We start from the raw sequence: 27,137 nt of genomic DNA, 5'->3' as shown, positions 1-27,137 counted from the left end.
GGAACAGAGCCACTAGCGTGACCCAGGTACAGCATAGAAGACAGAAAAGCAGGAGTGAGCTCTATTATCAAGATTTAAACAATCTTTTAAAGATATTTTAACCAATAGTTACTAAAAATGTACATTATTTTCACTTTCCTACCTATTATTCAGTAACACGGGCAGGAACTGCGGAATTCTCTATCCAGTCATTCTAAACTACTTTTACTGCAGAATATGGAGTAGTAGAAGAAGGAGAAGAAGGTTTAGAGAACAACAACCCTCCATTTTGATATTTTTTACTCTTACCTATTTAGTACAAAGAGAAGCCCAAAACCTCTAAATTTTTCACCCTGTGACAATCTTACATAGTAGTCTATCACCTAATTCACACCACTGTATTTTCTAGTTCTTGTCTGACTGCTGGTAATTTTTTCCAAGGTTTGAAGCTAAAACAGTGTTGTTCAGGGGGGTAAGAACCCTTAAAAACAGGCAGAGAAATATTCTTGGCACTCTGGGTTCCTACACGGATGTAACGCACATCCCAGAATTCAGCCGGTTTAAATATGTGCACGTGTCTATTGACACTTTCTCCTCAGCTATGTGGGCTACTGCTCACACTGGAGAGAAGGGCTGTGATGTCATTGCCCATTGGAAATTGGCTTTCTCAGTCCTGGGCGTGCCAGCTTCTGTGAAAGCCGATAATGGTCCTGCCTATGCCTCAGAGAAGATGCGGCAGTTTTTACACCTACGGGGTGTAGACCATACCTTTGGTATCCCACATTCTCCTACTGGCCAAGCCATTGTCGAACGCGCTCGTGGTACCCTGAAGCGTGTTTTGGACTAACAGAAAAGGGGAGTGCATGGAGAAACCCCACAGAGCTGACTAGCAAAAGCTTTGTATACAATTAATCACCTTACTATTACAGTGGGGATTCTGTAACACGATGTATCAAACAAGGAGTCCCGTGGAAAAGAAATACATATGGACAGATTCTTGATAGATGTTTCAGAGATCTTTATTTCTCCAGCCGCATGGCCGGAGGTTGCGGAGGAACTGCTACAGTCACGGGACCCGAGGGTCCTTCCCCGCGCAGGGGAACACAAAACAACCAATGGGGAACGAGGCTGAACAGGGGCAGGGAAACCCCGTGCCTCCCGCCCAGGGCCCCTCTCCCAGGGCTACATGGCAGGGGGGAGGGACCCTGACACCTTACAGTACCACAAAATTCAAAGAATCCTGTTATTCTGAATCATTTTCTTTCATTGCAGTCTTCAGGCGAGACACACCTGCCCCGGGCAAAAGTCTGGGCATGGAATTTACTCACTAACCAGTGGGAAGGCCCACATGAGCTTATCGTTTGGGGTCATGGGTATGCTTGCATTTCTACAGATACTGGGATTTGGTGGCTACCTTCAAAATGCGTTCGCCCTGACCTACGGCAGCAGAGGCAGAACAGGCAACCTCCAAATGATGACCAGAACGCCAACCATCCAAATGGCAACCAGAATGTAGATCATCAGCCTAATGACTCTTCTGATGATGACCAGGATGTCAACCATCAGGCAGATGGTCCTTCCACAAGCAGAGACTGAACTTTAAATTTCTTGTTATGGAGTCAGATAGTTAAAGCCTTAAGGACATATTTAGAATTAATAACTGATGTAAATTTCTATTTAGGATTAATACCTAGTAGAATTGTTATCTTACCAAACAAAAAGGGGGAATTGTGGATACAAATATGCTGATAGGAAGAATTTTTCTTGCTTCTTTCTAGTCCCGTGAGATATTTTTCTCTCTCATGGAAGATAGTAGCAGAGTTCTATAAACTATGAACACCTGTGACCTTGCAAAACCTTTGTTTATGATACAGTAGAAAAATACTTTGACAATGGATGTCTTAGGATTTTATCCAATCACCCCAAGGAGTGACTGATCCTTTGACCAATTAGACTATGAAAAAAAAGTCTATAAAAGAGTTTGTAAAATAATTAAATAAATCAATCTTGCTGCACAATTCCTGCCAGTTAGATCTCTCTTCTCCTCCCTACCACTGCGGGATACCGCGACACACAAGTGCTTTGAATGTGGGAAGGGCTTCAGCTACAGCTCCGACCTGATCCAGCACCAGAGGATCCACACTGGGGAGAAGCCCTACAAGTGTGGGGAGTGTGAGAAGAGCTTCAGCCAGAGCTCCCACCTGATCTGCCTCCAGGTTATCCACACAGGGGAACAGCCCTACATCTGCATGGAATGTGGGAAGATCTTTGGTTGGAGGTCCACCCTCATCAACCACTGCAAGATCCACACTGGGGAACGGCCCTACACCTGTTGGGAAAGTGGGAAGAGCTTCAGGTGGAGCTCCAGCCTGAGGGAATACCAGTGCATCCATGCCAGGGAAAGGCCCTACAAGTGCTCCAAGTGTGGGAAGAGGTTTCGGAGCAGCTCCCATCTCTTCCTGCATCAGTGGATTCACACAGAGGAGAGGCCTTTCCGCTGCCCTGACTGTGGGAAGGGCTTCAAGCAAAACTCCACCTTTGTCCTGCACCGGCACATCCACACCGGGGAGAGGCCCTACGAGTGCCCCGAGTGCGGGAAGAGCTTCGTGCACTGCTCCAGCTCCATCCCCCGTGGGAGGATCGACGTTGGATGATCCCCAGTGACCCCCATTGGGCAGAGCCCTGGTGAACCCTGTTCTGCGTTATCACGGTGTCCCGCAGTGGTAGGGAGGAAAAGAAAGATCCAACAGACAGGAATTGTGCAGCAAGATTCCTGATTCCTTTATTTAATTATTTTACAACTTTTTTATAGACTTTTTTCTTCATAGTCTAATTGGTCAAAGGATCAGCAGCCCCTGGGGTGATTGGCTAAAATCCTAAAATATCCATTCTCCAAATATTTTTCTACTGTACTATAAACAAAGGTTTTGCAAGGTCACAGGTGTTCACAGTTTATAGAATTCTGCTACTATCTTCCATGAGAGAGAAAAATATCTCACAAGACTGGAAAGAAGCAAGAAAAATTCTTCCTAGCAGCATATTCATATACATACTGGGTGATCCCTGTTGCGTGGGGGGAAGGTGTTGGAGAGATTTCTTTGCCTTCTCCTTGTGCTGCTGGGATTTGGTTGGGAATAAATTCCCTCCCTGTGCCCAGGCTGGGTCTGTTGTGCCCGTGCCGGTGTTTGCTGAGGGATCTCTCCCAGTCTTATCCCATCCCAGGAACCCTTGGTTAAATTTTCTCTCCCCTGTGTGGCTGCAGGGGGCAGGGACAGAGTGGCTTTGGTGGGTGCCTGGCATTGCTCCAGCATCACCCCAGGCCATGGACATCCCTGGGATCCCAGTGTGCTGGTGCATTCCCCTCTCCTCCTTTCCAGGCTGCAGCGTGATCTGAGAAACGCTTGTTAGGCCTTGGCCTTGAAAACAGCACCTGGGCTCAGCTCTTTCCGAGGCTTGTCAGAAATACTGTCTGCTCCCAGGAACTGCTAACGAGCTCCTGCTTTCCTTATGACCAGCCCTGGAAGATTCCTCTTGCCTGAATGGCATAGCATTCCTGTTCTCCCACTTTCAGAGAAAGTGCTGGCCCAAACTGTGGCCGGGATGAAACATCGTTATGGCTGAAGCCCACTCTCTTGTGACCCTCTCAACAGAGGCCCAAAAGGAGACCCTTTGAGCTCTCCTGGGCCACCGTGGGCTGTGACCAGCAATCTCCCTCTGAGGGGGCCTCTCAGAGCCAGCAAACGCTCAGGTTTGCTATGCCTGGAGCTTGCCGAACCACGACATGTCCTGGGCCGATACCCTCACTCCTCGAGGCCTGATCCTGTGCCCAGCGGGAGAGGAAAAAGGTTCCAAAGTGAGGATTTCACTGACCTTTGAGGGGAATTTTTCACAGGAAACCTTGCTTGCTCTGACTGTTTCTGTCTGTGTGCGTGCCCCTGTGCATATGCGATAGCAAATCTGGGAGAAATACTGCTTTCTTAGGTGTTTAAGTACCTTGGATACCTAAGTTAGGCCTGTAGGTAAGGTTCAGTTATCGTTATAAACTCACTTAAATGCTGCTAAGTGTTGTTCTTTTGCGAGGTTCTTTAACATAAGTTATAAACTGTCCGGTGTTTTTAAGTGGTGTTTTTCTGTTAAGCTGCTAAGCATAACTTGAAAGTTACAGCTGTAAGTAAGGTTAAATGCTGTTAAGTGTTATTCCTCTGTTGAATTGTTAAGGTTAAAGTGTAAATTCAGGTAGAAGTTAAAGTAATGCTGAGTGTTGCTAAGGTTTTAGGCCGTGTTCCTTTTTATCCTTGCCCGCACTGTCTTTTGTCCCATGCACCTGAACACCCACCCCACACCCCCACACCCCCCTAGAGAGTTCTCAGCTCATTTCTGTTTTGATTGCCTGGATTTTGTTTGGTTTTGTTGTTGGTTTGTTCTCCCTTGTTGTGCCCTAGCTGTCCTGTAGGTAGTAGAGTGAATCTTGCCAATGAACTTGTTGTGCTTTGTTGCTTAATGTTAAATCTGACTTTTGCTCATACCCTTGCCACTGGTTTTTCAAGCGATCTCAAACACTCTCATTCGTGACAGCACCACAGTGTCCCGCCCTCACCGAGGGCCCTGACCCGCGCCCGTGTCACAAAGGGCCACAGCCGGCACCCCAGCCACAGAGGGACAGACTGGAACCGGCACGGAGCAGCCCCGGACTTGTGGCCTTGTAGCCCCTGCCGTGCCCCGAGCCCTGGGAGGCTTCGGCCACGCTCGCACCCGACAGCCGCAGCCCGGCCCTGCGGAGCGCTGGGGCTGCAGCCCGGGCTGCTCAGGGCAGGAGGAATTGGCCGCACGGACGTGCCAGGGCCCTGTGGGCAGTGGCTCCATGTCCTGCGGGAGGCCGGGGCCGAGGGTGTCCCTCAGGGCTCTGCCAGGGCACCGGGGCTCATCACTGCCTCGGTCAGTGGCACCCGGGGGCACCGAGCGCAGCCTCGGCGCCTTTGCAGGGCACGGGGAGCTGAGCAGGGCGGGGGCAGCACGGAAACACCGAGTGCCTGCCCGGGACAGAGCCAGGAAAGCCGGGCTGGAAAGCCGGGAGAGGCTGCTCGGAGCTGGCCCGGGGACTTGGGCACCTGGGAGACAGAGCCGGGCTCTGAGCTGACACCCCAAGCCAAAAACCTGAGAAGTTACAGCAGGTTTTCCTAGACACTCTTCATTATTCTGTATTTTCTCAACGTGACTTTTTACGAGGGAACATTTTCAGTGGTTTTTTCCATTTTTTTCCACCCTTTAAAAAGAAATCAATCACTTTTTGTTACGTGTTAGGAAGGTCAGGGAGGGAAATATTGTGGGCAATGAGGGTTTTATTCAATATATTTTCAAAAAGTGAGATGTGCCAACTCCAGACTTTGACTCCTAGAGCAGTGTCTGGTTCCAGACTGCTCTGCTTTTCACCGTGAGATCTCAGTTCCTTCAAATCCAGCAGTCAGAGCCCTTGAAACACGGAAAAGCTGGGAATCAGGTGAAAGCATTTGGAGGGTTTGCTCTGTCCATACACTCCACATCTCCCCTGGTGTTCATTCAGCCTCTCCACTCCTGTCCGACGTGCACATTGCTGTGTCCAGAGTTCAGTACATGCTTTTATGGATATATATATATATGTGATTATTGTATCCACAATTGCCTTGGAGTGAGTTCCTGTGATGGTATTTCCGTGATCCTCTGCTCTGTGCCCAGACCATGGTTATTGTGTCTTTGAGCGCCGGGAGCCCGGGACGGGCCGTGTATGGGGCCGGGGCGGGGAGAGGCTCCTCGTTCGCTGCGCGGGCGTTTTGAAGCCTCGCTGCCCAGGATTTCCGGCGCTCTCTGTCCACCGAGGCTTTTTGCTTGGCTGAAAAGCTTTTTTGGCCCAGGCGCAGAGAGGATTTTTTTCCTTGCCACGGTTCGGAGACGCTGCAGCGGCGAGCCTCGGGGTGCCCGCAGGGAGCTGAGCAGCTGCTCTGTCGGAGCCCGGGGGCTCCGCGCCGGCGGGAGCAGAGCGGCGCCGCTGCAGCCCAAAGCCCCAGCGAGCCGGGCCGAGCCGGGAGAGAAAACAGCCCGGGGCTTCAGCGCCGCTGCTTCGCCTGCCGGGCCCGTGCCCGCGGAGCCGCCCTGGGCAGGAGCTCAGCGCCGGCCGAGCCCCGGGCTTTCACCACCTTCGGGACAGCCCCGGGCTGGTTTTTCCCCCGAGGGAGAAGCCGGCGCCGTCCTGTACCGCGTGTGGAGAGCGGGGATTTCTCCGGCGTTTTGGGTCTTTTGTCCCAGGGGGGTGTGTGGGGGTAAGGGCTGACAATTTAATATCTAGCAGTTATCTACTGGTTTTTCTTGCCTTGAGGGCATTCTGTTTGTTAACAAATCACTGGAGTTTTCTTCGCTTTCATCTATTAATACCCATTTCCTATTGGTGGAAAGGGATTATTGAACCCTGTAGAGGAGGCGACACTCACTCCAGAGTGTCCTCTTTTAAATCGTCTCTCAAACGGAGACACCCTACAAGTGCTTGGAACGTGGAATGAGCTTCAGGCAGAGCTGCCACCTGATCCAGCAGCAGGAGATCCAAACTAAGGAACATCCCTCCTAATGCTTGGAATGTGGGAAGAGCTTCCTGTGGAAGCCTGACCTGGTCACCCATCGCAGGATCGACGCCGGGGAACAGCACTACAAGTTTCTTGGAATGTGGGCAGAGCTTCAGCAAGAACTCCCACCTCCTCAAGGACCACAAGATCCGCACTGGAGAATGGCCCTTCGAGTGCTTGGAATGTGGGAAGAGCTTCAGCCAGAGCTCCCAGCTCATCACCTGCCAGTACATCCGCACTGGGGAGAGGCCCTGCGAGTGTCGCCAGTGTGGGAAGAGCTTCGTGCGCTGCTCCAGCTCCATCCCCCATGGGAGGATCGGGGTTGGATGATCCCCAGTGACCGCCGTTGGGGTTTTAGGAGTTCTCCTTCTGTTTTCTTTTTCTCTGAAATAATTTTCCCCATATGTGTTGCCAGGGGGGCAAATTACTAAGTACTTAAGGGAGACCAAAAACCTGGCCACAGGAGGAGGGGTCCAGCTGGCTTCTCTCTTTCACCTGGAGTTTTCTCATGTAGGGTGGGGGACGCCACGAGATTTGAACCGGGAAAAAGGGGTTGGGTAAAGCCCATAGCTCTCGTGTTCTCCCAGCGTTGGGAGGGAGAGGAGGGCTGTTGTCGTCATGGAGAGTTTGTTGCCGCTGCAAGTTTCTGCTTTCGGCTGCTTTCCTTCTACCGTGAGTGGAGCTTGCTCACTGGAGCAGCTGTTGCACTGGGACCCTAATACCCCACCTCACTAAAAAAGGGACCTTTTCACCATCTGCTCGGGTGCCTCAGGAAAACCCCAGATTCCCAAGCCCACCTTTCCCTGCCCTGCTGGGAGCCAGGCTGCGGGCCGCCCTGCCCCCACCGTTCCTTTGAGCCTTCCCTACTCTGTAGGCCCCACACGCCCTGCCTACGGAGACCTCCGGGGGGTTCCCACCGCAGCTCCGGAGTTCGATACATCGCGTCTGCCACCCAGGATTTCTGCTCATCCCTGCCGCTCCAGCCTGCTGTTCTCCAAGGGTCCGGCCAGACACTGGGATTGGCTGCCCCAGCGGTTTGTGAAGCCTTTGTTCCATCCCTTCCCGGGATCCCAGGCCGCCAGTGCCGCGTGCTCCCCGAGCTTGCTCCGGAGCGCCCCCTGCAGCCGCGGGGGAACCATCGCACCTGCCCTGCTCACCGGGAGCCGCCAGCGCCCCTGCCGGCTGCGAGCGGAACTGCACCCGAGGGGAAAGGGCCTGACAGCCGAGAAGGCTGGCACTGGGTTTGTGATTGTTTGCTGTTACTGCCATGGTTATTGATGTTTGTTTGACTGGCTATACACATATAGATATATAATAGTAAAGAACTGTTATTCCTATTTTCCACATCTTTGCCTAAAAGCCCCTTGATTTCAAAATTATAATAACTCGGAGGGAAGGGGGTTGCATTTTCCATTTTGAGGGAGGTTCCTGCCTTCCTTGATAGACACCCATCTTTCAAACAAGATATCCCCTTTGGATAATCCCAGTGACCCCCGTTGGGCAAGCCCTGGTGACCCCCCCGTTCCGGGTGATCTCCGCTGGGTGGGGGAAAGGTGTTGGAAGAGATTTTTTGCTTCTCCTTGTGCTGCTGGGATTTGCTTGGTAATAATTCCCTCCCTGTGCCCAGGCCTGGCTCTGCTGTGCCCGTGCGGTGCTGGGGCGGGATCTCTCCAATCTTTCTCTCAACTCCTGGGCCTTTCTTGTATTTCCTCTCCTTGTGCAGTAAGGCAAGAGGGTAGGGACAGAGCGGTTTTGGTGGCTCTGGGCATCCAGGCAGGGCCAGCCCAGCCCTGGGGGTTGCGAGGGGCTTGTGGGGGTCCCCCGTTTGCGCGACATCCCCTCTGGAGGAAAGTGTCAATAGCCAGAGATCTGCCAGGATGAACCACGCTTCTCACAGAGATATGATGGAACTCCATTTATTCTATTGGCAGACCCACAGTTATACCCTAATTCTCCAAGCACGCGTAAGCAAGCTCCATACTATTGGATTTACAGCTACTGTTCACGTGGCCTTTAATAGCAAGCGATTGGTTACAGATTAATATGCACGTGACTAACTAACATAAGTCTTTCTCTTTCAATGGTCAGCATCCCCCTCCCCAACATCCTGTTGGCTTGCCACATCAGCATTGCTCTTCTCTTTTTTCCCTAGTCAAGGACAGTTCACTAATAGAGCTTGGATTGTGCACGTATACATGTCCCTGTTCACTCAGCCATTTCTCTACAATTCCCCCTTTTTCTTCTTGCACAAGCCAAGCCCAATTAACAACTTTCTCTAAAGCTTTCCGTATGCACCCCAAACAACAACAAATTATTATTGCCACAATTAATAGTGTAGCTAGCAGACGTAAACCTTCTTGAACCAGGTTTCCTAACCACCCTGTCAGACTGAGCAAGGACAGCCACTCAGAGAAGCTGTCTGTATGGATCTGTATCTTCTGAAAAGCATCTTGCAGTTCTGAGAGCTGTCGATGGATACTCTGGGAATGGTCTGATAGGTTCATACAACACATACCTTCAAACTCTTTGCAACCATGGCCGTGAGCTAGCAATAAAAAATCAATCACAGCTTGATTTTGTAGTACAGCATGCCTAATGCTATCTACATCAGTTAAAAGCTCATTTAATATATGGGAAGTCCTATTAAATTCCTTTTCTGACCAACAGGCCATGAGCTGCAGCACCCCCTGGGTTAAAAATAGCCAATGGTATAAATGCACTCAAACTCATGTTTACCTTATCATTACAATCTTTATCAAATGTGGAAACACTACTGGTATCTATTCCATCCTACTTTTCCAACTTTTTGATGTAATGTTTTTCCATGCTCGTATAGAAGGGGCAAACATAGTTAGCTTTCCCAGGTAGCAAGGACCCCCAGGTACGCGGAATCCCATTCCATGCTCTATCTCCGCATATCAAAAACACTCCAGGAGGTAAAATCTTTCCTCCCGTTGTGTCAATAGACTCAGCTCCTCCCAACGTGGCCGGCACGTTCCAGCCTGGATGGAGTGTCCTGATACATTCTGTTTCCATGGAAAGGAGCCTATGCCCTGTCGTGCCTGGTAGTCCTCCCAAGGATCTCCATAGGAGAAAACCCCAGACCCATTGGCATATTGCATTGGAGGCACCACATTGGAACAGTTGGTCCATGGTGTTACGTTAACAAGTACTGGGAAAGAGGGACCCATAAAGCTGTAGCTCTTGAAGAGGCAAGGTTGCATTTTTTGTTAAATTGGCAATAATATGGGTTTGCTGCAAGGAGTGCCGATAACTAGACCAACAACCTAAGCACTCGCCCCAGTTTGTTTTGCATTTGTTGCTCCACTTCCTCATTGATTTTCCCTATATCTGTCACCCATTTTTGAAACGTGTCCTCGAGTGAGACCCATGGCACGCCAATTAGACATGTGCGAAATGGATCTGCTGCCGACCCCATGGCCAGACAGAAGTCTGTCTGGTTCACCTGGTGAGCCCATGTTACCCACACATTTTCTCTTTCTGACACTGAAGTTATCACAGCTTTACTCAGGGTGAAAGTACTTGAGAGGAGGAGCCACATGTAGGGCACCATGCCTGGGTTACAGTGGTCTTTTTACTCACTTACAGACGTCTGATGGCTTCCTTCCCTGCCCACACTTCCAAGCTTAGTAAAAACTCCTGTGGATCCCTGAATGAGCTAACTCTTATCTGTTGTGGTGGAATTCTGAGCACGATAGACGCACACTGCCTAAAACGTCTTGTCTCAGGCACTTGATAACATTCTCGGCATAAACTACCTCGCTCGTCTACATTCCAAATTCCCCTAGTAAGCTCTTCCCCACAGCCCCTACAGCACAAGCGCAAGCACAAGCTATTATACCAGCATAAACAATTTCTGTGGCGATTAGCATGCACACTCGGTGACTGTTCCCAGACTCCGAGTGGTCGTCCAAATGTGAGGTCGTCGGCCACCAAGCAAAGGTTCACTTCCCAAAGGTTGGGAACATCTGCTGTACGTCCTGGCTCAGTGGTCACAGCACTCGCTGAAGCCACTTTTGTCGACAGCAGGACTGGGAGCAGGCTTGGTCCATCAGCTAGGAACCCATATTGGTCCGGTTTCTGTAGAAACACAGCTATAACCTCGATTGTTAAATAACAATGGAGCTGCCCCCCCCATTGTCCCGTCCGTGGGTCTTTATAACAAATTTGTACCCCTGGGGTGGCTTGTAACCTAATATGGCTGTTATGTGTGACTACGGGGAGCTGTTCGGCATCTCCTGCCAAACTCAAAAATTTAGAATGAACAGTACCTGTTGCAGCCTAATTACAGGATCCGTTTGCTCAGTACCCTTCTGTTTAGCTAAATACTCCTTGATTGTCCGATGGGCCCGTTCTACAATAGCCTGTCCTGTAGACACATGAGGAATGCCAGTACTATGCTTAACACCCCATAGCTGTAAAAACTTCTGCACTCGACCCCCCACGTAAGCAGGCCCATGATCAGTTTTTAAGGAGTCTGGTACACCCATGATGGCAAAACATGCAGTTAGGTGGCAAATCACATGGATTGCCTTCTCTCCTGCCTGTGCAGTAGCCCATTATCATTTTAGAAAAGGGATCTACAGTGACATGCACGTATTTTAAACGCCCAAATTCAGGTACATGTGTGACATCCATTTGCCACAGTTCACATGCCTGCAGCCCTCTTGGGTTTACTCCAAAGCCTAAACTTGAGCCGTGCTGGCTGCACTGTGGGCAGGCCCTCACAATCCCATGTGCATCAGTGTTGGTAATGCGGAACTGTCTTTGCAAGGCCTTTGCGATTGGTGGAACATAGCATGACTGTTATGGGCTGCTGCAAAAGAGTCCTGAGGTGCCTTCATAGCGGGCTAACCAAGGCATCGGCTCAGGTATTGCCTTCACCTAATCCTCAGTCAGAGAGGTGACTTCTGATGTGCAGTATACTGCATGGCTCAGTCCGATCATACTTGCCGCACTTCAAAGAACAACTGTCCAAGTCGTGGGTTGCTGGGTGGTTTAATCAAAGCGTCCTTGATTCTCATCACTACATCCACCACGTATAATGAATTGGATACCACATTCAATGGTTCTGTTCTCCACTGTATTAGTGCCACGCTACTGCAAAGAGTCGGTTGATGCTTCCATGTGGTCCCCTCTAGCCACGTGCAGGCAGCTTTTCTACTTTGTTTGCCTGCATCAGTAAATACCGTACGTCCCTCTACAGGACGCTTGGACACCTTTGCAGTCTCAAGCCACAGTTGTTTTCCTAACATTTGGAGTCGTGCATCCTTTGGGTACGATCAATAACATCTCGGGGTAGGCCAGTAACGCCACTTGTAGCGGTTCAGAGTGTTGTAACATCCATTCTTTCGACTCTGCTTTCAGAGGTAAAGCTATGAATGCAGGTTCCATAGCACCAGTTTTAAGAGTCCTAGTCCTGGCTTTGCGAATCAAGTGGGCAATTGCCGCTGTTCTGGCCCAAATGCTCATTGGAGGCGTGTGCAACGTAAACACCCATTCCAATAGGGCAAATTTGTCATCTGGAGTTTTCGGTCGCTTTGTTGTCGCTTTGTCGGGTGCTTGTGTTTGTTGCTGTTGTCGCTGCAGCCTGGCACTACAGATTGTGTTATCAACAGGGTCATTTCCCCCCTTTTCCTTTTGCCAGGCTGGCCATTGACAGAGCATTGCAAAAGGGGAAGCCTCTTGGTTAAATACAAGCACCCCTATGGGTTCGTCTGGGAAGCAGCGATCAGCAAAGGCACCTGTTATCTTGTTCCCAAGATGCTGCAAACAGCGGCGCTGGTCGTCGCTAAGCTGGACAGGGCATTGAGGAGAGGTACCGTGTAATAGGGGCATTAGTGGAGCTATTTCATCATTCCGGAGCCCTGTTATGTTGCGGACCCATTGTAAGTCACCAATTAAAGTCTGAGCATCGTGTAGGCTGGTGACATCAGTGGCAAGAGTCACTTTTTGAGGGCGTACGGAGCTAGAGGTAAGCACCCATCCAAAATACTTCCAGGGGCTTGATCGTTTCACTTTTTCTGGTGCCACTATAAGATCTCTGTTCTGTAGCAATCGAGTGATGTAAGAAACATCTTCATCAGTAAAGGGTCGTTGCCGACAAAACAGAATATCGTCCATATAATGGTAGATGATGGTGGCAGAAAAGTGCTCTCAAACTGGTTCCAACGCCCAATGCACGTATAACTGACACATAGTGGGAGAGTTTTTCATGCCTTGAGGCAGGACGATCCATTCATATCTTTCTGTTGGGGCGCTTTTATTGACAGAGGGCACTGTGAAAGCAAAGTGCACAGTATCTTCGGATCGTAAGGGAATAGTGAAAAAACAGTCCTTAAGATCAAGAACCAAAATTTCCCAGTCTCGAGGCAACATAGTAGGAGATGGCATGCCAGGCTGGAGGGCGCCCATAGGCCACATTTGTTCATTTACTGCTCGTAGATCATGCAAAAGGCGCCACCTTCCGGATTTTTTGGGAATTACAAAGATGGGTGTATTCCATGGACTGATGGAGGGCTTTATGTGGCCTGCTTGCAATTGTTCATGTATCAGGTGCTTAGCAATCTGGAGCCGCTCTTCATTTAAAGGCCACTGCTCTACCCATACAAATTTATCAGTTTTCCATGGAATTCTTGGGGTAGGCGGCTGTTCTGCAGTGGCCACCTAAAAAGGTGTTGGCACATTTAATGTGGCCCCTATCTGGCTGAGGATGTCTCATCCGATGAGACCTCCCAAGCCCCCTGGAAGGGTCATGACATATGGGCAAAGAGTAATTTCTTGCCCTTCTGGCAACTTTATTTTATTGCTTGCAAACTGCGCATGGGGGTGGTTCCTCCCCCTACACCTTGTACTGCATCAATTGCAGGGCACAGAGACCACCGTCGAGGCCACTTGTCTCTGCTGATGATTGTAACATCAGCGCCTGTATCCATCATTGCAGTAATTTGATGTGCCTCGGTGTCATTTAACATGGTAATAGTGACCATGGGCCGAAGTTTCATTTGCTGTACAAAATTGACGACTGTTTCCCCGGTGGACCCAAAGCCACGGTCTTTGCGATAAGGACGAGTATGAATTTCTTCTCCTGCGGGCTTGTCTATAAACACGAGCTGAGCAATCCGTTGTCCCGCTTTAATGGGTAAGAGGGGGAAACAAGGTATAAGCGCAAATTATAATTTCTCCAGTGTAATCAGCATCAATGACCCCTGGTAAGACTATTAGTACAGCAAGTCCTGTTGATGATCTCCCTAATAGCAATGCTCCAAATGAACTGTCCACTTCTACCACGGGGCCAAAAACACCTGTGGGAATTTTGTGGACAGTGCTGTCCTTTAAGGTGATATTCACTGCTGCTGCCAAATCGACTCCCAGGCTTCCCCTGGTGGTGGGGGGGGAAGGTCTTGGACACTGATGCCTGGCCGACTACTTGTGTCGGAGTGTGGTAAGGCCTCACACTGGATTTCCCGTTTTTTGACCTCTTGCATACGGTTGTAGAATGGGTATCCTTTTGGCATTGGTCACACCATACCAATGCAAATGCGACGAAAATGTCCTTTTTGGCCACAGTGAAAGCAAGTTCCTGACTCTTCTCCTTGTGATTTAATGCCCATCTTTGTAACTGCAGTGGCCAAGAGCTTTGTAGCAGGTTTTACGGCCTCTGCTACCATACTGGCCATAACTTGTCCTTCTTGTTGCTGTACCGCTTGATTGGCTAGCTTGAGCATATCACTTACTTCCACGCCCTTTGGAAGGGTGGCGAGGACACGTTTTGTATTTGGATTGGCTCCTTCAAAGGCCAACAACTTAAACATACTCTGCTTTGCGTCCTCTGTCATGTCTGATTGGCTGGCCAGAGCTTGCCAAAGCCTATCGATGAAATGCGAGTATCCTTTGGAATGACCTTGTTGGATGGTGGCGAAGCTGGGTTGAGGCCGGGAATCAGGTACTGCGTTGAAGGCTTGGCGGGCAAGCTGCACTGACAGATGATGTATGGGCAACAGGTATTGAAGCTGCACTTGTAAATGTCCATATACTCCAGACCCAGTCAACATGTCAGGGTTAATATCATATAGAGGTTCATTCTGCTGTTGCGGACGATTGGCCTCCATCTGTGCTAGTCTTTTCCACTCTCGCTCCCAGTGAAGGAACTGGGAAGGTGTCAACAGAAGCCTTGCCAGGTTAGTGCTGTCTATAGGAGAGTTGGTATCTGCTGTAAAAATCCAATCCAAGGCCATGCGGGTGGCCTCAGATTTTATTCCATGATCTGTTACAGACTTCTTGGCTTGTTGTAAAATTTTCCAGCAATGCTGCTCATATCGTCGTTCACCATTCTGGAATATGATGGGGCAGGCAATTTGCCCTGCCGCTTCCCAGTCTCCCTCCAGGATAGCATCTTTTATAATTCCAGACCACCTCTGTCCCAATCGAGAAGTAGTGGGAGCGCCCGTGACATAGGGTGGAGGTGGTACGTTATCAAAGTCGGGAGGTGGAGCGGAGGGCTCTACTTGAGCCCATTCCTGTAGTTGCAGGGCTGTCTGGGCCCACACCCTTTCGGGACTCAGTGGGACCCTGTTGTGGCTTGTGCTTCTGATGGAGCTTTTCTTCTATAGAAGACAGAGCACAATCAAAATGTTGCTTCATTTGATGCATTGCCTCTTCTACTTGATGAGCCCATCTTTCCAATGCTTGTGGGTTCACACAAGATCCTGGGATGAGCAGGTAGCTCATTGTCGCCTCTGTCATTGGTATGTCATCATCTGGCAAGGAACAGTCTGTGGCTCTGGCAGGAAACAGTCTGTGGCAGAGAAGCAGTCTGTGGTCCGGATGAATCTCTGCTGGCAGCGGAGGTGGAGGGGGCAGGCACGCAGGGTAGAGGTGCTGCTGACAAGAAGGACCGCCCGTTGCTCCGCCCATTGACTGGTTGACTGTAACTTCTGCATTTGCCTGCAGTTTGCTCTGAGGTGTGGTGGTGGTAACTTCCTCTTTTGGCTTTGATTGCAAGAGCTCTTTCTCCTGCTCCCGCAGGAGCTCACTGACAGTCACAAAGTGCTTCTCTGCTTTCTGCCCTTTTATCACGTTCGGGCTTTTAAACAGGCCACTCAGCCCCCTGCACTGCGTAGTTCAGACAGGAGCGACAACCCCAGCTGGTGTTGCAATTGCCTCCACCGCAGCCGCAGCTACTTTCGATTTGGCTTGCATATTTTTCAAGGCATTTGTAACAGTTCTCCAGGTGGGCCCTAAGTTTGTCATTTCTTTCCCTTTTCCCTGGATAGTACAGTCCCACAGGTGATCCCCTACTCCCTCCACTCGGCTGCATCGAAGAGGAGGGGGAGGACTCGCAAATGTCCATGCTCCCGCGCCCATAAAACGAGCTTATTTAGATCCTTTTCCTTGACCTCTTCCCCTCGCTTAGCGAGGATACTGAGGAGTAATTTCTGTGCTGCCACAAACTCTAAATCCATGCTAGCAGGGTATCACGGAGGGAAGGTAGCGACCCTTCTTACCAGCCTGACTGACGTCCTTTGACTCGCGGTCAACACTCTCCGCCCGCAGTATCTCTGTCGCTCGTCGTCGTCACCCTTCTTTCGGTGATCAGCGAGCGTATCTTCCTCTGAGGAACGGTCCCTGGTCGGGCACCAGAAATAGCCAGAGATCTGCCAGGATGAACCACGCTTCTCATAGAGATATGATGGAACTCCATTTATTCTATTGGCAGACCCACAGTTATACCCTAATTCTCCAAGCACGCGTAAGCAAGCTCCATACTATTGGATTACAGCTACTGTTCACGTGGCCTTTAATAGCAAGCGATTGGTTACAGATTAATATGCACGTGACTAACTAACATAAGTCTTTCTCTTTCAATGGTCAGCATCCCCCTCCCCAACATCCTGTTGGCTTTGCCACATCAGCATTGCTCTTCTCTTTTTTCCCTAGTCAAGGACAGTTCACTAATAGAGCTTGGATTGTGCACGTATACATGTCCCTGTTCACTCAGCCATTTCTCCACAGGTGTCCCCCCCCTTGCTGCAGTCCCAGCCCTTGGGCAGTGCTAAACTAGAGAACGCCCTCAGCTGGGGCCTGTTTTTTGGGCACACCCGAGTCCCTGGAAATCTCAATCCCCATATTGGGATGCTCCTGAGCTCGTGGATATCTGGGACCCCATTTTTTGGGCTCTTCCGGGATTTCATAGCCTGGTTTTGGTAACAGGGCGGGTTCTGGGAGAAGGTTCTGAAAGCTTCCTCCATGTCTGGCAGAGCCAATCCCTGGCAGCTCCAAAGATGGAGGTGCCGGATGCAGAGATGCCCCCACAGCCCCTGGGAAGGAGGGAGGGGTGGGGGGAGGGTGTTTTTAAGGGTCTTCTTTTCCTTCTCATTCTCCTGCTCTTATTTTTTCGGTGTCATCAATTTAATTAATATCTCTAATTAGAGCCTGTTGTGCCCGTGCCGGTGTTTGCTGAGGGATCTCTCCCGGTCCTTATCCCCACCCGGGAACCCTCGGTTCCATTTTCTCTCCCCTGTGCGGCTGCGGGGGGCAGGGACAGAGTGGCTTTGGTGGGTGCCTGGCACCGGGCCAGCGTCACCCCAGGCCATGGGCACCCCTGAGATCCCGCGTCCCTGGGGACACATTTCTGGGCACAACTGAGCTCCCACCTGCCCTGCACCCCAAGGTTCCCCCAAAAAGCATCCTGAAAGCCCTCAGCCAATCAAAAACCAGCCGGGACGCGCTGCAGCCAATCAGAGCGCTAGGAGTTTATGACTCATCAGTTGCTGAGCTGAATCGCTGGAAAAAGAGTCCCCAAAATGCCCTCAGCCAATCAGAGTGGGCAGCGCTGCTGACCCCGCACTGGTCCAGACTGGAGCTCCCAGTGCAGCGCGGCTGCTTTGGGGCTGGCGGCACCTGCCCAGCGCTGGCCATGGGCGAGTGGCGGCAGCTGGGGCCGTGCTGGTGGCACTGGTGGTGCTGGAGCCCCCCCGGCTACGGGCACGAGCTCTCGGGTGAGCGGGGGGGAGGGGGGGGTGGGACGCGATGGAAAGGGGGGGAGAAGGGGAAAGGGGGGAGAAGGGGAAAAGGGCGTGTGAGATCCCCAAAGTGAGTGGGAGGAGACCCGCCAAAGGAACAGAGGGAGGGTCTGAGGAATGGTGGAATGTGAGAAAAGGTTGGCAGAGGGTGGGAAAGTGGGGAAAAGGGGAGGGTGGGACCCCAAAACTGAGTGGGAGGGCGATGGGATTGGGGGGATTGTGGGAAAGGAGTAGGAAAGGGTGAAAAGGGAGGAATGGAACCCCAAAACTGATCTGGGGAGAGGCTGGCAATGGAGGTGGGGGAGCGATGTGAAAGGGGAAATGGAGAGAAGGGTGGAAAAGAGAAAGTGGGAGTGCACGCATGAGGATCCCATGGTGGCCCTCGGGCACAGGGGGTGAGGAGTGGAGATCCAGGGTGGCCCCTAGAGCTCTGGGCTTGCTGCAGGGTGCTGGGGATTGCTGGGGGAGCACCCCATGACGTGTGTCCTGCACACACAGGGGTGTCACAGTATGTGGGAAAGGCCAGGTCACTTCATTAACGGCGCCGATCGGGTGAGGTTCGTGGAGAGGCACATCTACAACCGGAGCAGCTCCTGCACTTTGACTCCTCACTTTTTGTCAGCGATGTGTGCCAGGCGCTGGAACAACGACCAGGAATGGATGGAGAACAGACAGGCTCAGGTGGATATGTTCTGCCGGCACAACTACCAGGTGTTCAGCCCATTCAGTGTGGGCTGCAGAGGCAAGCATGGGGCAGAGCGTGTCCTCTGGGGCCCTGCCCTGGAAATGACCCTGGAGTCTTTAAAAACCTCCCTGGGAATCACCCCAGAGCCATAAGCGCTCCTTGTGCCCATTCCCAGGGCCTCCCGCCCCCACCAAGTGACTCCGTAGCTGTCCCAGTCCATCCTGCCCCCGTGTATCCATCTCGGTCATGCATGGAGCTGATGCACTTCATCCAATCAGAGCGCGTCTCCCTGATGACTCATCAGTTGCCAGGCAGACCCACAGCACCAAATGCTCCTTGCTGGACTCGGCCTCAGTGCCTTGCACTTCATCCCTAGTCCCTCCCAGTGTCGGCACAGTCCCTCCCAGTCGCTCCTACGCCCTGTCAGGCCATTCCCAGTCCATTCCGGTCCTTCTCAGTTCACTCCCAGACCTCCAGCCTCTGTCCCAGCACCCTCCCAGTGCCTCCCTAGTCCCTCCCAGTCCATTGCCAATCTCTGTCAATGTCAAAATATCCCTCCCTGTCTCTCCCAATGCCCCCAAGCGTGTCCATCTCGCTGGTGCCCTCGAGCTCCCAACTCGGCCCCGGCTGCCTGCTCTGCTCGGGGATGGATTTCTAGCCTTCGGAGATCCAGGTGAGGTGGTTCCAAGGCCAGCAGGAGCTCTCAGGGCACGTGGAGGCCACCTGTGGGGTATGCCCAGCCCCTGCCCTGGAGGGATCTCTGCTGAGATAAGAGATTTCGTAATCGCCCAGCAGGACTCCCTGGAAAGGCAACCACTTTGGTCATGGCAAGAAAAGACAGACCCACAATCCTTTAGGAGACCCTATGCAGATCCTTTGTAACCCATTGGCCTTTACCCATCCCAGATCCTCTGTAACCCACTGGCCTTTACCGATCCCCTGTATCCCTATAAAGCAAGCCCTCTGCCCTGTGGGACTCAGAGAGAGCTCTCTCCCTGGCTTTCCCTTCGCCAGAGGGACCACAATAAAGCTACCTTCGTGCGAACCAGCCACACGGCCTCTCGTCTCTCTCTCTGGTCTGGCTTGGCCTGGAGGCTGCCCTGCAGAGCTGAGCTGAAATCACAGCTGATAATCACTAAAGAGCTGACAGCCTCTGCGAGGGTCCTCCTGCCAGCAGCTGAGGGAAGACACCGGGCCTCAGGAAGGCGATTCCTTTCGGGACCATCTCCCCGGACCAGTCACCTCTTCCTGAGTCAGAGCCACTGACCCCACACCCAGCTGTAATAGCCACCAACATCATCCCCAACAGGGACTGGACCCACCAGCTCCTGGTGCTGCTGGAAACTCCCCCTGGTGTGGGGTCACCTCCACTTGCCAGGTGGAGCATGTCAACCTGGAGCACCCCCTGAGCCGGCACTGGGGTACGGCCCGGCCCCCACAGCACCGGGGAGGGACTGGGGAGCCTGGGAGGGGATTGAAGTGTGCTGGGTGTAACTGGGAGGGAGTTTGAGAGAGCCTGCTTTAAAATGGGAGAAGTGCTTGGGGTCTGACAGGGCTGGGAAGGGGTTTGAAGGATGTTGGGGAGGCTGGGATGGGGCTACAGGGGTCCTAATGGACACTGGGAGGGAGTTTGGGGTGCTGGGTGTAACTGGGAGGGAGTTTGAGTGAGCCTGGAGGGGCTGGAAGAAGACTGGGGTTGGGTGAGGTTGGTTGTTGTAGCCACTGAGCCAGCGATTGTGATGGCTGAGGGGCCAAGGAGCCCTGAAATAGCAGAGACCTGCTGGTGGACAGATTCCGAGGTTTAAGAACATCCCTGACCTCATGGTGAGAAAGGAAAAGCCTCTCCCCTCACACTTCCGGGCGCTATGCAGACTTAGTCTCTTTGATTGACTTGTACCCCTACACGCCCCCAGACCTTCCCCATTGGCTCCCCTTCCCCAGTCCCTCCTTTGTACTGCCCCCGTGCCCTCAGATCATTGGTTCTGATGCTCTCCCCGCTCGGGTAGATAAACCCTGGACCCTGCATGGTTCACTTTCTTTCGCCTCTAGTCTCCCTCTGTGGATGCAGCAATAAACCATCTTCTGTGGAATGCCATGTGGGAGAGTGTTGCTGCCGGTTCCGAGCTTCCCCTCCCCCCTCCCAAAGACATGTGCTCGGAGCTCCTTTGTTCCAAGCGCGGGCAAAGCCAAATGTAACTCAGACTCTTCAGCAGGGTCTGATTGGCCGCTCACCCCGGGTCCACCCCCAGTCCTCCCCTTTCCCCTTCTCCTAATAAAGATGCTCGAGGGAAGGGAAACGCCCTCTCGCAGCTCAGCTACCTTCCTGTGAACATCTCTGGTCGTCTGTCTCATTTGAGGGCTTCTAACTGCAGGGAATTGAGCGAGCAGGGAGCTATATTTCTCCCTCTTTGCTTCTGCTGATGGTATTTGTTCTGCAGCTGATTCAGGTACCGATTTTAGAGCTACTAAAGTGCTAGATCGCCTGTGCTACCTCTCAAGGCTGCTCGAGGCTTTCTAAGGCATTGAAATACAAGCGCTAGCCGGTAAAAGCTGAAAAGATACCTTCCGCAGGAGAGCCCTCCTGACTCTTTGCTTCTGGTAAGGCGACAGCTATCCGGCTTGAGCGTGTGGTGAGAGTCTGTGCCTAACAGCCGCACGGGTGGAAGGAGTAAGCTTGCTGGAATGCTGCTATACTGTACCCACCAGAACGATTCCTTGCCAGGGACGTTTCAGTGAAACGCAGCTACCCTTCACGAACCCCCTGGTTGTGCAGGGAAGAGACTGGAAGGGGTCCTGGTGGGGCTGGGAAGAGATGGGGATGAGGTTTCAGGGGGTCCTGGGTGGGCTGGGGGTGACTGGAAGGGTGCTTGGAGGGGCTTGGATTGTCTGTGAGAGGTTTTTGGGGTGTCCTGACACCTCTGGACTCCCCAGAGATGCTGCTGGACACCGCCTACAGCAAGATGCTGACGGGGAACGGGGGCTTTGTGTTGGGCTTCATCTTCCTTGGCTGAGGCTCGGCTTCTACCTGTGCAAGAAGATGACAGGGGGGCCCGGGGGTTGTGTGCCCCTCCCCCAGGGAGTGTGTGCTTCCCCAAGTCCCCAGCCCGGTGTCACCCCCTTTTCTCTGCCCACAGAGCTCCTGAGCTGGCAGTGGTTGCAGCCCCTCCCCCTGGCCTCGGGCCTGGCCAGGACCCCCCGCTCCGTCCCCGCGCTGATTTTGGGGGGGTCGTGTGTCCCCCCAGCCCCACTGTCACTCTGCCCCTGCCTGGCTGCTCCCAGTGTTCCCAATAAAGCTTCCCAGTTCCCCCAGTTCCCGAGCAGCATTTTTTCTTGGGGAGTGTTGGGAGCTCGCAGCTTCCAGAACCGAGCCCCAAATATCTTTAAGGGTCCTGGGAGGGTTTCATTCTGGGGCGGAGATGTTTGGATCTTGCAGGACCTCAAAGGTGAGCTGCAAATGCACCTTTGGGGGATATTTTGATGGTTCCACGTGGCAATCGCCCGGTCCCAGGGTGGGAGGGCAACATCAGTCTTGGGCCCCCAGGAGAGTGGTGGAGGGGAACACCAGGAGCCCTAGAGTGTGGTGAGAGGCGAGGGGCAATCCTGGAGCTGGGCGACTTCCAGCAGCCTGGAGAGGGGGGGAGCCTGGATAAGGGGGGCCCCCCCCGAGAGATCTGGGGTGAGCTCTCCCCCCGCTCACCTGCAGGATGAGAAGGGGCCGATGCTCCTGGGGCTGTGGCAGACAGAGCTGGTGGCAACCCTCAGGCTTCTCCTGTTCCTGCTCTTCCTTTTTCTCTCTCCCTCCTGCTCCTCCTCCTTCCTTATCCCACCTCCTTCTCCTCTTCTCTTCGTCCCTCTGCTCACCTTTCCACAAAGAATGGGGTGAATCCCTCATAGTTGGGCCAGCAGCACATGTCCACCTGAGCCCTTCTGTGCTCCAGCCATTCCAGGTCTCTGTTCCAGCACCCAGCTTTCACCTCCCCATCCAGGGTGTCCCCCATGTAGAGCCCCACATCGCTCATAGGGCTTTTCCCTGGTGTGCATCCTCTGGTGCCGCATGATGCCAGCGTTCCACCTGAAGCTCTTCCCATATTCCAAGCACTTGTAAGGCCGCTCCACATGTGTGGATCACCTGGTGCTGAATCAGGCTAGAGCTCTGGCTGAAGCTCTGCCCACATTCCCGACACTCGTAGGGCTTTTCCCCAGTGTGGATCCTCTGGTGTTCCCTCAGATGGGAGCTGTACCTGAAGCCCTTCCCACATTCCAAGCACTTGTAGGGCTTCTCCCCACCCTGAGGCTTCTCAACCAGCTCCAAGCTCCGCCTGGATCTCCAGCCGCCTTCCCAGCACAGGGGGCTCTTTCCTCCTTGGATCTCTCTGGACTGCTTTTGCAGCCCCTCCTCGTGCGGCATCTCCAGGGCTTTTCCTCCTCCTCCATCCAGCCACACCTTGGGAATGACAAATACTGGTTTGGGGGGAAAAACAAGGGGTGAGTGCCTTGGGGTGGGGGATTCCTCCTGCCCAAGGTCATCTCAGGAAGTCACCAGGCATTTTGTGTTCATAAAAACCTCCAAAACACCAAGATTAAGCCCAGAAAAGCCTTCCCAGGAGTTCCCCATCTCTGGTCTCTCCATTTTAATGTTCTGGGGGTATCCCTTTCCTGGGCTGATGGGGCATCCTATGGAACCAGAGGTTTCCCCCTCTCCAGGTCTCACTTAGGGATGCTGAGGGATTGTGCAGGTCCCTGACTCTCTATCTCGGGAGTCCAGGAATCCCAGGGGTGTGCCCCCTGTTATCCAGGCTTCCCACCTCTCCAGGCTGCCGGGGGTCCCCCAGCTCTAGGACCCGCCCTCTCCACTCACCCCACTCCGTGAGTCCTGGAGTTCCCCTCCACCACTCTCCCGCTGGTACTGGGCAATTGCCACGTGGAGTAGCTACAGCTCAGCTTTGGGGTCCTGCAAGATTTAAATATCCCCGCCCAAAAAACAAGCCATCCCAGGGGCCCACACAGATATTTGGGGCTTATATCCGGAATCTGTGAGAAATAAACACAACCCAATAAAAAACCACCACTTGGGGACCCCGTTATATATTTGGAGCGAACTCCCCCTCCCCACTAAACTATGGGGATGGAGCCCCATGCTTCTCATGCTCCTCTTTTTCCTCCTCCTGTTCCTGCTCCTCTTTCTCCTCTCTCCGTTGTCTTCCTCCCACTCTTCCTTGTGGGGGGACACATTTGGACACTGTGGCAGGATGGGGACCAGCTCTGGGATACGGGATGTGGAGGGGAGGGTGAGCACAAGGAGGAGAGGAAGGAACATCTAGGAAATGTGGATTGTACATGGAAGGATCAGGATTTTCTTTTAAGATCTTGTTTGGGTCACTGCAAAAACAAGTGATTTTGCAGAAAGCTCAGCAGCTGTCAGAGGATGAGCACCCACAGGCACTGAGGGGGCTGCAGGAGAGGCACAAGAAGCCCCTGCAGCACTTGGCCAGAAAGGCTCAGCAGGGGAATGCAAGAAGGGATGAGCAAAAGGCCAAGGTGAAGGCAAAGGCCATGGCAGAGTTTCTACAGCCCCCCAGGGATGAACCGCAGGGCCCAAGGGGGCCCCAGCACCCAGGGGACGGCGGCGGCCACAAGCACCTGGCACAGGCATTGCCCTCCTCGGCACGGCAGAGCCCACCCAAACAGCCCCTGCCAAGGAATCAGGGCTCCAGCTGCAGGCCACAAGGACACTGAAAGCACAGACAGCAGCACCCTCAGCACCAGCAAGTCCACCCCTGATGGACATGGATTGTCAGGGCTCTCAGAGCTCCCAGCACACCAGGGACCCACCGCACCAGAGCCCTTGAGGACATTCAGGGTGCGTCTGGATCGAGACGAGGCCGCTCCTGATGGACACAGGGCCTCTCGATCCACTCCGAATCTGAGACCTAAGGGGGGAAATTGTCAAGAAGTTCTTTGATTAGTCAGGCAATAAGTGGGAAAGATGAGCAGGTGTGTTTTATTCAACCACTGTGAGTAGATGTGGGGGATGGGTTAGAAATGCATCAATTTTTGCCCCTCACCCCAAGCTCTGCCTCCCTGCACTGACGGAATTTGCATCGCTAAAGGCAGAGCCCACACTGAGCATCTCTGACTCTGCAACAGAAATCCCTGAAGCTGCAAAGGAAAACAGCAAACGGAGAATGTTGTGAAATCTTCACTCAAGAAAGCGGGGGGGAATCATCCGTCTCCCCACTCCAGCATCTGCTGGCACTCTCTATGTTATATAGGGTGGGTTGGACCACTGGGCTGGTTTTGCTACCATAAGTTTAGGGAAATCAGTTGGGAACCAAAGTACGTGATGATCTAATCAGAGAAAAGCGGTCAATGGATGCATCCTGGCATTTCTGGGACCGCCCAAAAATGGGGAAAAGATGAACGGCCACCAGAACAAATCCTACAACACCATGGAGCAGCCCCTGGGAACCCAAACAAATTCATACCAGGTGCCAGAGAACCCACTGATCATTCAATGCATCATTAGATTACAAGCTGTCCTCCAAATCATAACCAAGCACACAGCTCCAGCTCCTGACCTTCTCACCCACCAATGCACTCCCATGAGCAACGCCACATTTCACCCTGGGATGCCATCAGATTCTCTTCCAGCAGAAGGACCAGGAGGTTGTGGAAAATTAAATGACTCAAAGTGCTCTCGGCAAAGAGATGGCCAAGGAAAAGTGGTGAAACAGAGAACAAAGGAAAGAAGAAAGCAGCTCATGTACCGCTCCAAACGTGGAAAGGATGGGAATGGGACACGTTTCCGTGGTTCCCTGGCAGACCATGGGTTAAACCAATGCTGTTTCTCCTCTCAGGTGCTGCAGCAACTCTCATCTTTTTACCATGCACCACACCTTGCTCAGTGCAGCTCATTCAGCAGGGGATCAAGGGCATGGTGGCAGCCAGGCCTCCTGATCCAGAAACGGCTACAAACGGCAGCTCATTCAGCAGGGGATCAAGGGCATGCAGGTGGCAGCCAGGCCTCCTGACCCAGAAACGGCTACAAAGGACACAGAATGAGGTCACTGAGAATAATCCCAAAACCAAAGAAGGCCCAGGAAGAACAGATTGGCAATGATAATTAAAGAAAGTACTGGAAAATAAGAAGAGGGGATTAAAAGGGAAAATGAACGTGTCTTTACAAACAGATGGTGTGAATCCATTAGATAGGGCCAGAGACTTGAGATAAGGAAGTGACAGGAAAACCATCAATTCCAGAAATGTTACTAATTGACACGAACTGCTGCTCAGCCAAGGTCCTGCTAAATTCCTGAACTTCCTGAACTTAGATGAATATCGGATGTTATACAAAGGGGGTGCACATTAAGGGGCACATGCAGCAGGCGGATCGGGAAGTCTGTACCTTCCAAGGACCTCAGCCACTGGGAAAGGGACACGGAGATGCGGCCGGGCAAATCGGCATAAAAAGGAGGCTGCGTCCTCCAACACTTGGACAGACCCCACGGGAAATGCCCCGTGGCCTCTCCCTTTGTCCACGAATAAAGTTACTTTTACACGACTCCTCCGGCTCCTCTGGGGACACAAACCTCTGGCCACGGGAACTTTCCCGCACACTGCCGGCCACGGGGCAGCCACCTCTGTCCTACCCACAGCAGCCGGGACGAGCCAGCGCTGCTCCGGCACCGGCTCCTGCCGAGGCAGCAGCGGGAAGGAGACCGCGGGCAGCCGCTCCCGCAGCGCCCTCACGCCAGGGCGAACACGGCGCCCACACGGCACAACGAACCCGCCACAGCCCCCTGCCGCCCCTCCGCCCGCAGCCAGCCCCGAGCCCCGCCAGAACCGAGCGCGGCTCCCACCTGCGCTGGGGCCGCCTCCGAGCTCCGCCGCCGCCTCACCGGGCTCCGGCCGCCGCCGCCGCTCCCGGGCCCGCACAGACGCTCCGCCAATGGCGCCTCTGCTGCGCCACGGCCGCCCTGCCGGCGGCTCCGGGCCCGGGCTGCTCCCCGCTCCGACCAATCAGCGCGCCAGAACCACGACTGACGGCAGCACCGCCCAATCGGAGCGAGGGGCGGGCTCTGCACACGGCCCAGCCCCCCCCGCGCTCCCAGCGCCCCCCGGGCTGCGTGAGGGGAAAGCCGCAGCTGAGGAGCAGCCCTGGAACGGGCCCGGCCCGAGCCGCGATTCAGCTGAGAAGAGAAACAAAGCTCTCCGCTGCTCCCGGCCCGACGGAGCATCAGTGCATCGCTTTGATTTCCCCCAAAAAGGGAAAACCGCCCCAAACCCCTTTGGCTGAGTGCACGAGGGGAGAGATTTGTGGCAGAAAACTCCCAAAGTCGTTTATGCCCAGCTTGGGAAGAACAGCCCAAGCCAAGCGGAGCTGGGACCCCCCAGCAGCGCCTCTCTGCCGCCCCAGCTGAAGCCCTCGCTGGCTGCTCCAGGCTGGATGGGCAGACTGGGAGCACTGGGAAGGGGCCCCGGCTCGGGGCGCAGCCCCCGGGGCAGCCCCACGGCCCCACGGCAGCTCCAAGGCTCCGCCAGCCGGGATGGAACGTGGGAGGGGGAGCAGGGCAAGGGCCGGGGCTGTCGGTGCCCAGGGGACACAAGGGACAGCGGGGGCACTTCACAAGCATTTCATGCAAAAGATAAAATCATAAGGAAGACAAAAGCAACAGCAACAGTGGCACCATAGCCCAGGGCCACACAGGAACATGTCCCATTGGAGTGGGGGGACGCTGGCCCGATGTCAGGCACCCACCACAGCCGCTCTCTCCCTGCCCTCCACAGCCGGACAGGGGACAGAAATTTAACCAAGGGCTCATGAGTTGAGATAAGGAC

At 53.2% G+C, this 27,137-nt stretch overlaps 1 protein-coding gene across 1 annotated transcript in view; it reads right to left on the bottom strand.

Annotated features, from left to right (window-relative positions):
- Positions 1-27,096, bottom strand: part of LOC120412183 (zinc finger protein 850-like) — a 65,496-nt gene extending 38,400 nt beyond the window's left edge. The window contains 1 exon segment of the mRNA XM_039572517.1: positions 26,159-27,096. Coding sequence (XP_039428451.1) covers positions 26,159-26,932 — 774 coding nt within the window. The 5' untranslated portion in view covers positions 26,933-27,096.
- Positions 27,097-27,137: the final 41 nt, after the last annotated feature.

Source organism: Corvus cornix, unplaced genomic scaffold (assembly GCF_000738735.6).
Source record: "Corvus cornix cornix isolate S_Up_H32 unplaced genomic scaffold, ASM73873v5 scaffold17, whole genome shotgun sequence".
Lineage (NCBI taxonomy): Eukaryota > Metazoa > Chordata > Aves > Passeriformes > Corvidae > Corvus > Corvus cornix.
The sequence above is the reverse complement of the archived record's forward strand: the minus strand, read 5'-3'. Positions and strand labels throughout refer to the sequence as shown.